Source organism: Astatotilapia calliptera, chromosome 1 (genome assembly GCF_900246225.1).
Source record: "Astatotilapia calliptera chromosome 1, fAstCal1.2, whole genome shotgun sequence".
Lineage (NCBI taxonomy): Eukaryota > Metazoa > Chordata > Actinopteri > Cichliformes > Cichlidae > Astatotilapia > Astatotilapia calliptera.
Genome location: NC_039302.1, coordinates 40,460,538 through 40,473,533, shown reverse-complemented (window position 1 = coordinate 40,473,533; position 12,996 = coordinate 40,460,538). Strand labels below are relative to the sequence as shown.

The window sequence follows — 12,996 nt, the reverse complement described above, 5'->3', positions numbered from 1 at the left end:
AAAAAATACAAATGATTCATACACTGATATAAAAATCTGTAAGCCCTAAACCCTACTCTTAAACTATGAACAAGGGAATGCAGAGCAACTACAAGGAAAATATAGAGGATTTTTTAAAGTTCAGCTCTTCAAAAAATTCAAATTTATTCCAAAATGTGCAAATTTCCCATTCATCCCAAGAGTTTCTTTTCCATTTTCCATTATAAAGTAGGCTGAATTAACCCCAGCCTGTATTGTATTATTACTGTATTACCACTGATACTGGGTTGAAGAGAGCGAACATATCAAAGGATAAAATGGTAATGTTTGAGTGATGCACTGAAAAAGATGAGGTGCGTGAAGAAAAGATAAAGAAAGTAATTTAAACAACCGGGCAACAGAGGACAAAGTGAGACGCAGGTAAGGTAAAGGAGACGCTGACTCCTGAAACTTCACACTGCCTTATGTAATGCATTCAGTCTTTCCATCATTGTCCATACTAGATTCATTATTGTCCTGTAGTGCATGAAACATAGAGCGTTTCACAAAAGCAGCGGTTCCAAACGAGCTTGCGGAGTCTCTGAGGAGTCAGCATCCTTGGCACAATGGATTCTAGATAAAGATAATTTATTACAGTTGCTCCCTCAGATGGAGAGGTTCCCTGGAGGAGGAGTGTTGAGAGGATGAAGAGCATCCCAAGCTACTGCAAGGGCTCAATATGCTTTATTTAAAGGCCTAGTTAGCCCATCTTATCATTATCCCATTCCCGCACACTGAATGCGATAGATTACAGCTGCTGCTTTATTTCACCCCCTATCTCTATCTGCAGTGTTACTTCTATAGCTCTTGGCTATTTTTCTCTTCCCTTCACCTCGCCTCTTTATTTATTTTTTTTCCTCTCCCCTTTCCCAACAAACCCTTCTCAGCTTTAGACATGAGGAGACCTAAGTTTATCCTCTCGTCTTTAGCAGGTTAAAGGAAGGAGCAATAGGGAGTGTGTGAGGAGAATAGCAAACAAGTTGGACAATGCCACATTTTCAAACTTTCTACATTCTCTTTGTGCACAGATTAAACCAATGACTTAGAGGTACCAATGGTGTATTGTTGGAGGCATGCTGTGTCCCTGTGCTTTAAATACAGTTATATAAATATTAACCCTTTAAGACCTACCATAGAACCAAGTCCCCCAGAGCTTATATTATATTTTTACATGCTGTAGTGCCATTTTTGGGAGCATTTCAAGTTGCTATACATCAATACAACCATTATAGCCCAAATCTTTAACAAAATGTTTGCATTAAGTGCATAGTAATTACATAAATTGCAAAAAAAAGTGCAATAAACTACACAAAAATTGAAAATCATTTTTGTTTTTTTTAACATATATTTCTAGTTAGAGAAATTTAAGAGGCTTATCCCTCAAAAATGTAAATACAAAAAAGTTGCACAAAATAGTTTCCTACCACAGTATCTTTATTTTGAGTGTCTTCATAGTTTTATTTTTGAAATACACCAATTTTTATATACTGCAGGAAAAACAAAAATAAATATTATACTGCAAATTTGCAAAATAACAGCATATGCATCAAAATAAACTATTTCCAGCAGTCCTAAGCATCCCAGAAACGACACAGAAAGTCATAAAGTCAAACATAACTTTTAAAAAAACCAGTATAGGCTCATGAGGCCCTGATGGTAAAAAACTACGTTTCCGCAAAATGACGCCACTTCTGGTTTCGGCCAGGTCATGGCGGACATGTGATAGTTCTCGCTGATGGACGTAGGAAGTGTTACAAACAGCTGATCGGATCGGCAAAGCGTGTTTCTGGAATATTATTTTTTTGTTGCTGCAAGTGCTTTTTATGCAGTTTTTGTAAAGCTATACGTGGAAGGAAACTGTGACCTAGGCATAAGATGTAAGTACAACTCCGGTTTCATATGCAAAAAAAATTATTGCGCTAGCTTACGTGGTTGTAGTGCTACCGGGATTTAAAAATAGTTACGCAAAACGGAGCGTGCCCACTCCCACCGGCTTTAAAGGGTTAAAGACTGGGGAATAAAAAAAACAACAGCTTACAACTGGTATATTTAACCACATTTTCTTTTCCAACAACACAATCAAAGGAACAATAATTAAAAAGAAAAGGAGAAGTAGACAATGTTTAAATGTAAGTAGGTAACTCGCCTCCTTTAGCAGGACCTTGGATGCTAATTGGAACACAAACCATTGTTACGATTTCAGAGGTTGCTTTATGAGCAACATGTGACCTGTATGCATGCAGGCAGCGAAAAATATACAAGTGCGTCTCACAGACAGGATCCAAATTCTCCTACATTTCTATGTAAGCCTGGAAGTAATCATACAGCTGGACATCTATAAGTAATAACAGTAAAATAAAGAACGCATCTCTTTATTATTTTAAAACCGCAAAACGCATTTGCAGCAATGACCGTGTTAATTCTCTCAGACTAAAGGACACTTTTGAGCTGGATCCCTCACAGGAATTGCCTTCCGTTGACCTGCCCGGCTTGTACAAAACTACATAAACTATTGTTCATCTGCTAAAAATATGGCTGCACCTCAAGTTTCCAGCTAAAACGCTGCATACTAAGTAGCACTGTGATAGTGGGAAAGATAGCAAAAGAATTCAGGGGAAGAGTCATCAGTCGAGAGGGGTTTTCTAAGCGTGAAATTGTGGCTACACTGAAGTGTTCAAAGAGAGCAGCACAGGAAGCTAAGGATTCTTGACTTCATAAGAAGCTCTTTGGAACAACATGAACAAAAAAAAAGTTGTAGCAGTATGAGTTGAATGTGTCAATTCCATGCAATCAAAAAAGAAAACAGGGTTTTGAATTGTTCATCTAATATTATCAGCTGCAATATAAAAAATAACAGCACTACATTTTCAAGAAAAGGTGAATAGCATCTGGAGGTCTCAGACATCTGAACGTCACTTTTCCTGTAACAACTAATGATGTGAACAGGAGGGGAAACGTGCAGCTCTAAATAACCTTTATCATGCACAAAGCAGCAGGTCACTGATACAATGAGCTACTGCACTTGTCAGACACGATCTCTCATCTTAACTTTGTGTCAATCTGAAGGGAGAACTTCCTCATTCCCTCAGTCTCTTCACACAAGCTTTCGCTCTTCCACACTCTGTCTTGGCTGCTGACAAACACTTTTTAGTGCTCCCTGCACATGGAAGGCACCGAGCTGACTGCAGGTAGGGAACTGCCTGATGGGGCTCTGTCTTTCAAGACCAGAGTCTTTGACTAAAAGAAGGAGTTCCTTGAAGTGTCGATGCAAGAAGGGATGAAGGAGGTAAACGGAGAAGGAATGGTGCTCATGTGCAGCAGCGATAGTGTCAAAGCATGAAGAGGAGACATAAATCACACCACAAAAGGGCCTATTGGCTAATCAGTGTTACAAAGACAAAAAAGGCCCATTGATTGCATGACGGGTGGGCAGTAGAGGTAGGAATATCAAGGGAATGTGCATGTCCTTGTGATTCCCTGCCATGTCTGCTCCCTGCTGCGAATGCATGCAGAAGCTGGAGAAAACAAGCACAGATTAAAAATCGACATCATTGTGATGGGCTTGGAAACAAGGGAGGAAAAGCTCAAGCTGCGCTTTTTGCAGCTCCTCTGTAAGCCCTCCATACTTTACTCTTGCATCTTACAGCGGGCGTTCTTCCCCCACACAACCTACTGTAAATCTGCCCAATTACACCTGGCAATGTTGAATGTGAAACATGCTAAGGTGCATAAAGTCTGCATATTATCTGTGGAGTCTTACCTTAAACAGACCATGCCTGTGGCTATGCTGGCCAAGCCACACTCCACTGCCTGGGGTGAGCTCCATCTGGGGAGGGTCTATCACCCGCTCATAAATTCTGCAAAAAAACAGGAAAAAAAAGACGAAGAAAAAAGCAATTATGATTTGATAACAACACAGATACAGAAAGGTTTCTCTTTTTGTGCTGGCCTGGAACGAGGTACTGATCCAACGCAACTGAATAGAAAAGTAAATCCGACAGAATATGTGTCCCTGCTCCTTCCCATACACCCCCTTCCTTTCATAGAAAGCAGACAGTGTAAAGCAACGGCTGCTCTCCTCAAGCATGACAGCAAGTCTCACCCAACGGTTCTCAAACACGGCATTGATATCAGGACCTGGAATGTAGGCTGGATTAACCGCCCGACTCCTGACACAGACACAAACAGGCTTTGGCATTATCAAAGCAAACATCCTCAGTGTCATTCGGCACCATTTATTCCTTCCAGTAAGGTGGGCTTACAGATGCCAGTGGGCTGCAATGGGCCTCTTTGAGGATGTCAGAGAATAATTTGACAGCTTTTCCTTCCTCTTTCTCACAACAGGAGCCAATATGAGTAGAAAGCTGATTTCTTTATTGTGTTCTGTCTCAAATCTCATACTTCCATACTTAGACTTGCAGTTATGACTTCATACTTTAGTTCACATAGACAAGTGTGGGTGGCTACATGTAGCAATGGTTCCAGTTAATTTTTTTAGCGGGCAATGGAGTATCGGTCAAATTTTAAAACAACAAACATCAGCATTGATGGCGACGCTAACGCTAGCTAGCTGCCTAACAGGAAAAACTAGGACTTTAAAATTAGATGTGGACAAAGGCCTGCCTAGTTATAATTGTTCACTACCCTACCGAAAACAGTGGCAGTACACCAGCACTACTTACTAAGTATCCAAACTGACGCACCTTTGAACTTTCCTGGATGTTAGCCCACAGAGTTTACTGAAAGTAGTAACAATTTTGCTTTCTTTTAGGACCATATATTACAAAACAACACTTCTGTTTAGCACAATGCTAGCAAATCGTGGCTACGACAGCTTCTTGTGAAAAAAATAAAATAAAACATAAAATAAAATAAAAACCTAACATAGTGGGTAGATTAGCATTCATTGATTTTGTTAAATATATGTTGTGACATGAACACATATTTTGTTTTTTCCATGCTGGGGTAAAAGTGGTGCAGTATCTCAAGGCTATTTTTACCATAAGTGTTTGATTTCCCACCTGCAGGGCAAGATGTTGCCGCAATACAGAATGTAGAGGTTATGTGATCATACCTTTTTTCCCCCCTCAACCCAGCCTTTTCCCAAAATCCAACCTTGCTGTTTTTGTCTTCCCTCACCTTTTCCTATCAACAGCTCAGCAGCGATCAACACTGGGAGTTTCACACAAGGAACATTGGAGAACAGCAATGACAATTAGAACAGTGATGTGCTTCCGGGTGTATTAGCAGTCTGGCTGCTGATTGTCACAGGACATATATTAGTTAGCATAGGGTAAAGTGTGATTAATGGTGCACGTCTCTCGCCAGGATTTCATGAAAACGGGTAAAGTTTTGTAGTCAAGCGCACAAAACACTTTATCAGTGAATAATTGCAGTGACTGTGTTTCTATATATTTATATATATTTACCATGGTGCAGGGCTCGCAAAATTTCAAAATCCCTGGTAGCCCTTCGGGCAGGGACTCTTCAGTTTTTGGTAGCCCAAAATAAATTTAAGTAGCCCGAATAAAAAAGAGAGCAATTTTTTGATTGATGTTTTGTTTCCTTTACAATATTATACATTAAAGTATAATATTGTAACAGAAACAAAACATTAATCAAAAAATTGTTGAAACACTAATTACAACATTGTATAAAAATTACAATCATCAACTCAAATACTTGGTTCTAATTGAACAGAAATTTCTATGAACTTGTAAGAACTGTGTAGGACATGAATCAGTCTTTGTCAGATCCTGAATTTGAAATTTCCACTGAAGTCACGGGTAAGAGACAAGTGGAACCAAGATCGAGGCCATTTGCTTTTTGAAGTTTGCAAAGACTGCTAAATTGTGCCAGTGGTAGTTCACTCTTTGCAACATAGTACGCTGTTCTAAACAGATTTTTCAAGTTTATTTTTAGTATGTTATTTGCAATCGGTGTTTGTTCTGGGAAAGATATTGCAGACTGAGCAATAATGCATTTCTTGCATTTCTCATGGGTTCTAATGGGGCCTTTCTTAAAATTACTGGTCCCAGTAACAAAGGTGCTTGTCGACTCAGAAATCGAGAGAAAACCAACAACACACCCGGCAGAACATTATGTTATTTACACGGGTGCACAAAAGTGGTCCGCATGTGCGCATTCGCTGTCAAAATAAAAGACGCGCACCAGATAAGAAGTTGCAACGCGCGTTTGCGTCCAGTTAAAAGGCACTGTTTTGTCCACTAGAGTGGGATTTTCACGGCACATTCTGCACCACATCTCTGTGCGTTCATCATTTGTTTGAAGCCAGCTCACCTCCTGCAACCACTTTTCCGAGAATACGCGCTTCTTTTGTGGTTCGGATTCCTTCTGACATTTCTTTGGAGGTGGAGGAACATCACAGTAATTGCTTAAAGGAGCTTCTTCGACATTTTTAAGAGTTCTAAACAAATGTCTGACCTCCTCCTGAAAATCTTACGTACGCAAACATGCGTTGTAACTTCTTATCTTGTGCCCGTTTTTTGTTTTGACAGCAAATGCGCACCTGCGGACCTCTTATGTGCAGCCCTGGTTATTTAGCTCATCATATTGCAGCCACAGAGAATTCTTTTGTCCATGAAACCATAAAGCTGCACTTTCTTTTTGCCTTATAGTCTGATTTGTCATAACCTTTCCGTTTTGTGGTCACTTCTTCACCCTGACCTGTCTTATTTGGCTGAGCAGAACTAAAATATATATCCTGCTGCTTTTACACAGGCACTCACATAACGCTCAGCGATTCTCTGCGCGATCAACCTCTCACATGTTTAAGCTTGCTGCGGGAGATTTCACTTGTCATGTTTGCATAGTAAGCTATCGATTGATGAGACGATGTCAGAGGAATTGGTGCGTAAATGATAGTCACTCACCAATCAGTGCTGTCGCTCTCAATACACAGTTCGCGCGACTGCAAAGTGAAAGCAAAAAACAAGTGCAAATTCTGGCTCACCGATGCCAATGACATAATTACCCAGCTACATTTCCCAAAGAATGCAAAAGCATTGACATATATTTTTCCTTCCTATGATAGCCCGAAGGGCAGGGCAGAGATAGATTTTGGTAGAGAAATCCCCCCCCAGAAAATCAGACAAAGTTTAGCAATAAATGGAAAAGGTCTTACATAGTGCTTTTCTACTTTACTTGAGCACTTTATACAGTTTATACAAAGTGCCTCATTTCCCCATTTACCCTTTCTCTACATCTAAGTCATTTCTATCTAGCATTCACACTCCACTGGATGCACCAGAAAGCAATTTGGGGTTCAATAGCTTGCCCAAGGATACTTGCACACTGGAGCAGTCAGTAAGATTAGCAGATGAGCTGCTATACCTCCTAAGCCACAGCCATAACAGGACCCCCTTCTAATTGTAGTTGCTGCTATGAGTCGTAACAGGTCTCCATTGGAGCCATCTCACCACTTGGAGCCATAACCAGTAAAAATGTAACATAGCTCCAGTTAACCTTTATCATTGTCTGTCTATACATCACCAAGAGTTAAAATAAGAAAGAGTCACATAAAGACATAGAAGAAAGAGTCAGGCAGCTGTGGAATCACTCGGTATCATTCATGGTAATGGAGTGGCTGAGGTGAAGAGAAAATTCTGAAATGTGGAAAGTACCACCTTATGGCCTGCTGGAAGTGTGGAAGCACCGTATGGCAGGCTGTATATATGGCTGTATATATCTACGTCGTACCGCAAAGCACATATTTTGTTGACAGTCAATTTCAATAAGCTGCCAGACCGCCTCATTTTCAACAATTTACTGACTGAACTGAATAAAGTACATGTAATCTTGGGCAGTCAGGATTTCAGCAATACTGGTTTACTGCATCCAAAGTTCATATTCAATACTGATAAAAGTAAATATAAAGAAATATTAAGCCTCAAAGGCTAAGAAAAAGCCACGTCTGTCTGCCTTCACAATCTCAATAAAGCAAAAAAAAAAAAAAAGAAAAAAGAAAAAAATCCAAAAAAGATATTTTCTTTCTTCAAAATTTAGACAATCTATTTAGGTCTGACAGCCTTCGTAGCTTTACTTCAAAAGAACAGTCTCAATCACAGCCATCACTTTTGCTTCGCCAATATCTGCCAACCACACTAAACTCCAGACCACTTTCAATTTTCCACTATTTGAGCCTGAGACATTTTCTGTCATGTTTGTGTCTTTCTTCTGGCAGAGAGATGAAGTCCGAAATTGGGAGTTAATGTCCCTTTTGAATCACTTGACTCACCATGGGACATAATTCTCAAAGCTCTCAGTTTATCCCCTGCCAAAAGCACAAGCTGGGAAATGCCAAGTCACTGAAGGCGGGTGGCAGATTACTGGTGACTGTTGCAGGCAACTAAAAAAGAAAAAAGAAAAAAAAAACTGCAAAACGTTCCCAGTGTGTATGCGTAACCTAGATTGGGTTTCAGGGTGCTTATCATATTATAGTCCAGTGAGCTCACGAAACCTGATTTTTCTTTTTAAAACAACCAAGAGAAAACAGCTTTCATAACAAACGTGTTCAGACTGAAAATGTGTTTTCTAGGTGATCATATATCTACATGTTTGTTTTGCACTTCCAATTGTACCCATAAATGAGTCTACTACTGGTTTCATTTCATGTTGTACTTTTTACCCGATCTTTTTTTTCAAAGAATAGAGCCAGAATCTTTTGATCAAGCTACATTCCTGATGGTTGTAGATGGTGTTTGTAGCACCAGTCACACCAGGAGAATCTTTATAAATTTAGGCACTGTAAGACTTTGTTGAGTCTTTGTTCATAAAACTGTTTCAGTGGGCATGCTGTGACACCCTTTCACATTCCAACAAACGACTGTTTTGGAATCACAACCAAATATATTCAGTATATACAATATACACAAATGATGACCAACATTACAGTCTACACCCAATCTAAGAAGTCCTTGAGACACTTTCTGTATGCTGCTGCTCAGAACGAATTGTCTATAATGTGCAATGTTCTGTGTAAGCCAAGCCTACACTTTCATCGTGCTATCATGCTAGACTACAGGTGTATTAAACAATCCACATCACAGTCTATGTGGACAGGGAAAAGGGGATGTATTGTGAGCAAAATGTACAAGAATTAACACGAGACAACCCTTTCTTTGTGAATACAAATTATGCCCTACTAACTGTAATGTGCTCATAATAATTGGGATGATTCTCAGTTACAGTCCATTTATTCTGATTGGATATGAATTCCAGCTCATTTACATGTGGATTTCTACTGTTCTGTGCAAGAAGAGTTCTGCGATCAGCACTTTTCTTCATGCCAGTGTACTGTATGTTCCATAGATATGCTTGTACCTGTGTGTAAAATTACAATAACTGTAGCTGAACCCCCTAAAATTTGCATTACAGTTCACATAAGTCATTTCCCTTAGCTATAGGTAGAAAAAACTGTTGTGTTCCTCCTTTATATACAGTGCTTAGGATGCTTCAGAACAGAGAGCCTGGCATCACAAGGGAATGATTATGTGACTTCATCTCTCAGTAGCACCTCTGTGACAGCAGTGATTCTAGGTGCTAAGATGTATTGACTGTCTCACACAGCATATCATTGTCTCTACTATACATACACATAAAGTGAGAAAGTGGAACATTTGCATGTCTGTCCCTTTGGAGGCATTACTTTGAAAAACCTCTGTAGGAAATTGCTTTTCAAAATTTCAAAATTTTCCAATTTGGGAAACAATACATACACATATACTTGTAAATAATTTTCCTGTAATTTGAAGTAATCTGCCACTCAACTGCCCACTGTCACGCTCACCCACTTCTCCTCTTCTAGAGGTTATGTCTGAAAAAACAGATGCTTGAATCTCATCTGGTTTGTTGTAGCAGAACTGCTGTCAACCAATATAGGAAGCATTAAAAAAGTATGCACACACACCAAAAACATACACACAGGTCATGAAGCTGCTATATTGCCTTCCACACAATGACAAATTCTGGTCATGCTGAGGAATTGCACTGATCTGACAGCACAGCAGCTGTAATTTATTCATGCAGACACATGGACATGTGAGATACTCCTATAAAGACATAAAAATAATGGAAGTAAAATTCTTTCATGCGTGGTGCTTTCATTCATTTAGGTACCAACCTGAGTGAAGGTGTTTGGTTGTTTGTTTCGACATATCCCTACGCTTCTCTGCCTGTGTACTGTCAGTTTGATATTTCTGGCATTTTATTTTTAATTCTGTGTACTTTTTTTTAAAGTGTAAAGATTTTTTTAAATGGTACACCATTACCTGTCCACCTTTCTTTCAGTTTCTCAAACTTTTATGTCCAGAGTACACCCTACTATCTTTTTTTTAATATTTAAAAATATAACAACATATATTTGTTTTTTATGTTTGTGGACTACAGGCTAAATGTCTGGATTAGTTTGACATGTGCAATTTTGGGGGGAAATTTCATTGAATTGGCATCTACACACAGTCAAACATTATTCTGCATTTTTTATTAATATTTTAACCACACCAGGAGTCTAAGTTAAGGTAAATGATCAACTAAATGACCCCAAAATATTCAGGAATATTCAGAAAATATTTTCCTTTAATTTGTAATTTTTTATGGTGCTGTTTTTTCATGTATTTAATAGAGTTTGAGAACCGAACTGACCAATACATTGACTACATGTAATACAGGGTGCTCAGGATGCAAAAATATTTCTTTTAAATGTCATTAATATGAAATTCAAGTGCTACAAAAAGAAAATATAAATACTAGCTCTATCAAAAACAATCATCTGCCTTTAAAAAGGCTATTTAAAAAAACATTGGACATAGAAACTTACAGTAAATTTTAAAATACATGGCTAAAAATCGTTTTTTACACACAAAATGTCCAATGTTCACATGTGACATGTCCATATGATAGTGAAAGTCATCTCATACTTTTGTAAACACATCTGGAGTCACTGCAGCCACTGGTGTTGTTATGCTACCTACCAGCACCCATGAAAGTCACAAATCTGCTCTTTTTAATAGTAGTTTACTGCTACAACTACACATGTTTCTTTTTCAGCTATTTATTAATAATTGACTTTATGTATATGTATATATTGTACTATTCTTAGTTAGCGTATTGTCTGTCTTGTTAATGTATAATATAATGGAGCACTGTAACAAAAAAATAATTTCCCCCAGGGATCAATAAAGTATTTTGATTCTGATAATAGACTGTTTTAATCATTACCAGTGGGCAACTATGGAATTACAGAATTTTGAAATACTTTTCGATACACCCAATATATCATATCCTCTGCATCACTGGTCCGCGGTGGTGTGAGGATGGTGAATCGGGCTGTGAAATAACGTGCTGGTTTTCTTTCTTGTTTCCCAGGTTTTTTTTTACTTCAGTGAAAGTACTGCTGCAAATTTGGGCAGCTGTCATTGCAGCCTCTACTTCTAAAAGGGCATCTGTAAGCTTCTCTCATGCCTCTTAAGTGCTGAAAATGAACTGAACTTTACCAGCTCAGACTGGAGCTCTGCCACCCACAGTGGTTGAAAGATGCTGCCATTATGCTCTGTGATGGCAGACATGTGATTTGAATCGATATTCCCATTCGCTTTTAAATCCAGGCCAAGTAATCACAAAGAGTCAGAAAACCTTAAGGGAAGAAAGTTGATTCTTTTAACAGTGTTTTTGATTTTTGTTTTTATTTAATGTGTACAAAAAAAAAAAGAGAAAAAAGGGAGAAGTGGAGAGGGTAAAACTAAATGAAAGGGACTGGAGCATCTTCCCTGAAAAAGGAAACTGCTACCATGAAACTAGAACATATCCTCACAAGATGGCAGATGTATCATGTTTAATGGATAAAACGACCCAAATTCTTTTCTTTTACCTCCCTGTTGGTGTGTGTGTGTGTGTGTGTGTGTGTGTGTGTGTGTGTGGGGGGGGGGGGGGGGGGGGGATGACTGGTTTTGCCTACAAGTATGTATATGAAGATAGAGTCTAATCTAGCATTGTCACCCAGTTCCCGGAGGAAACGCATGCCTGCTACCATGTTGTCAGATATCTATAATTACTTCACCTCAACAATGACCTTATCTGGTGATAGAACCTTGTGTCCTTTTCTGATAAGGCACTACTACTGTACTGTATCTGCAGATATACTTAAAAAAAGAAAGACACTAAGATGGTGAGGATGGTAAGATGTGGATGTATGGCTGTGTGCGTGTCCCCTGGGTCTCATTGGAGTATAAAGCTCCTCTTCTCTTCCTCGTCCTCACCACCAGGGGCCTGAGCCTGACCACCTGCCTGAAGGAGGTGTGTTGGACCCTGCTGAGCTCAACAGAGGAAGGCTGCGGTAATGACACACTCCATCACACTGGACACAAAACAACGGTGAACCTCAAACAAGAAAACTACTGGGAGAACTAACAGCCTCATATCTGTCCCTGAAAACAAAGCCAAATATTTGAGTGACAACACTTTTCATTGCACAGGCCATGATGGCTGCATGTAGATATCCATCATATAAAAGCAGACAAAAATATGGCATCAGCAGCTTCGAATATTAAGCAGGAGTGCAAAGAAATAACGAAACAAGGAGAAAGCTTCCAGTGTCCTGATGATTTCCTTTTAGCATAGTTTACATTGGCTCACACTTTACAAAAAGAAAAGGAGTTAATGATCCGTAGTAGCCCTGTGAGCTGTGTCAGTCCTGTGATAAACTAGCAATCTGTCCAGATTGTACTCTCACCCTATGTCAGCAAGGATAGGCTCTGGCCCGTCCGCGACCCTGAATTGGAAAAGCAGTTAAGAAAATGGATGGCTGGAAAGAGATAATGATGTTCAGAGGATTAAAGTGGCATGTTATCTTGTTCTAGGCAAAAACAAATGATTAATATGAGGGTCAACATGTAAACTCGCAGGGGGTAATACATTAGTGAAGAGTGGGTCATACCAGGGGCCTGATGAAGATACAAAACA

General features: G+C 39.2%; 1 protein-coding gene across 1 annotated transcript in view; it reads right to left on the bottom strand.

The window, feature by feature from the left end:
* Positions 1 to 12,996, bottom strand: part of LOC113027985 (protein kinase C-binding protein NELL1) — a 309,284-nt gene that overhangs the window by 208,431 nt on the left and 87,857 nt on the right. Inside the window, exon 5 of the mRNA XM_026177879.1 lies at positions 3,779 to 3,875. Coding sequence (XP_026033664.1) covers positions 3,779 to 3,875 — 97 coding nt within the window. The remainder of the gene's footprint in view (positions 1 to 3,778; positions 3,876 to 12,996) is intronic.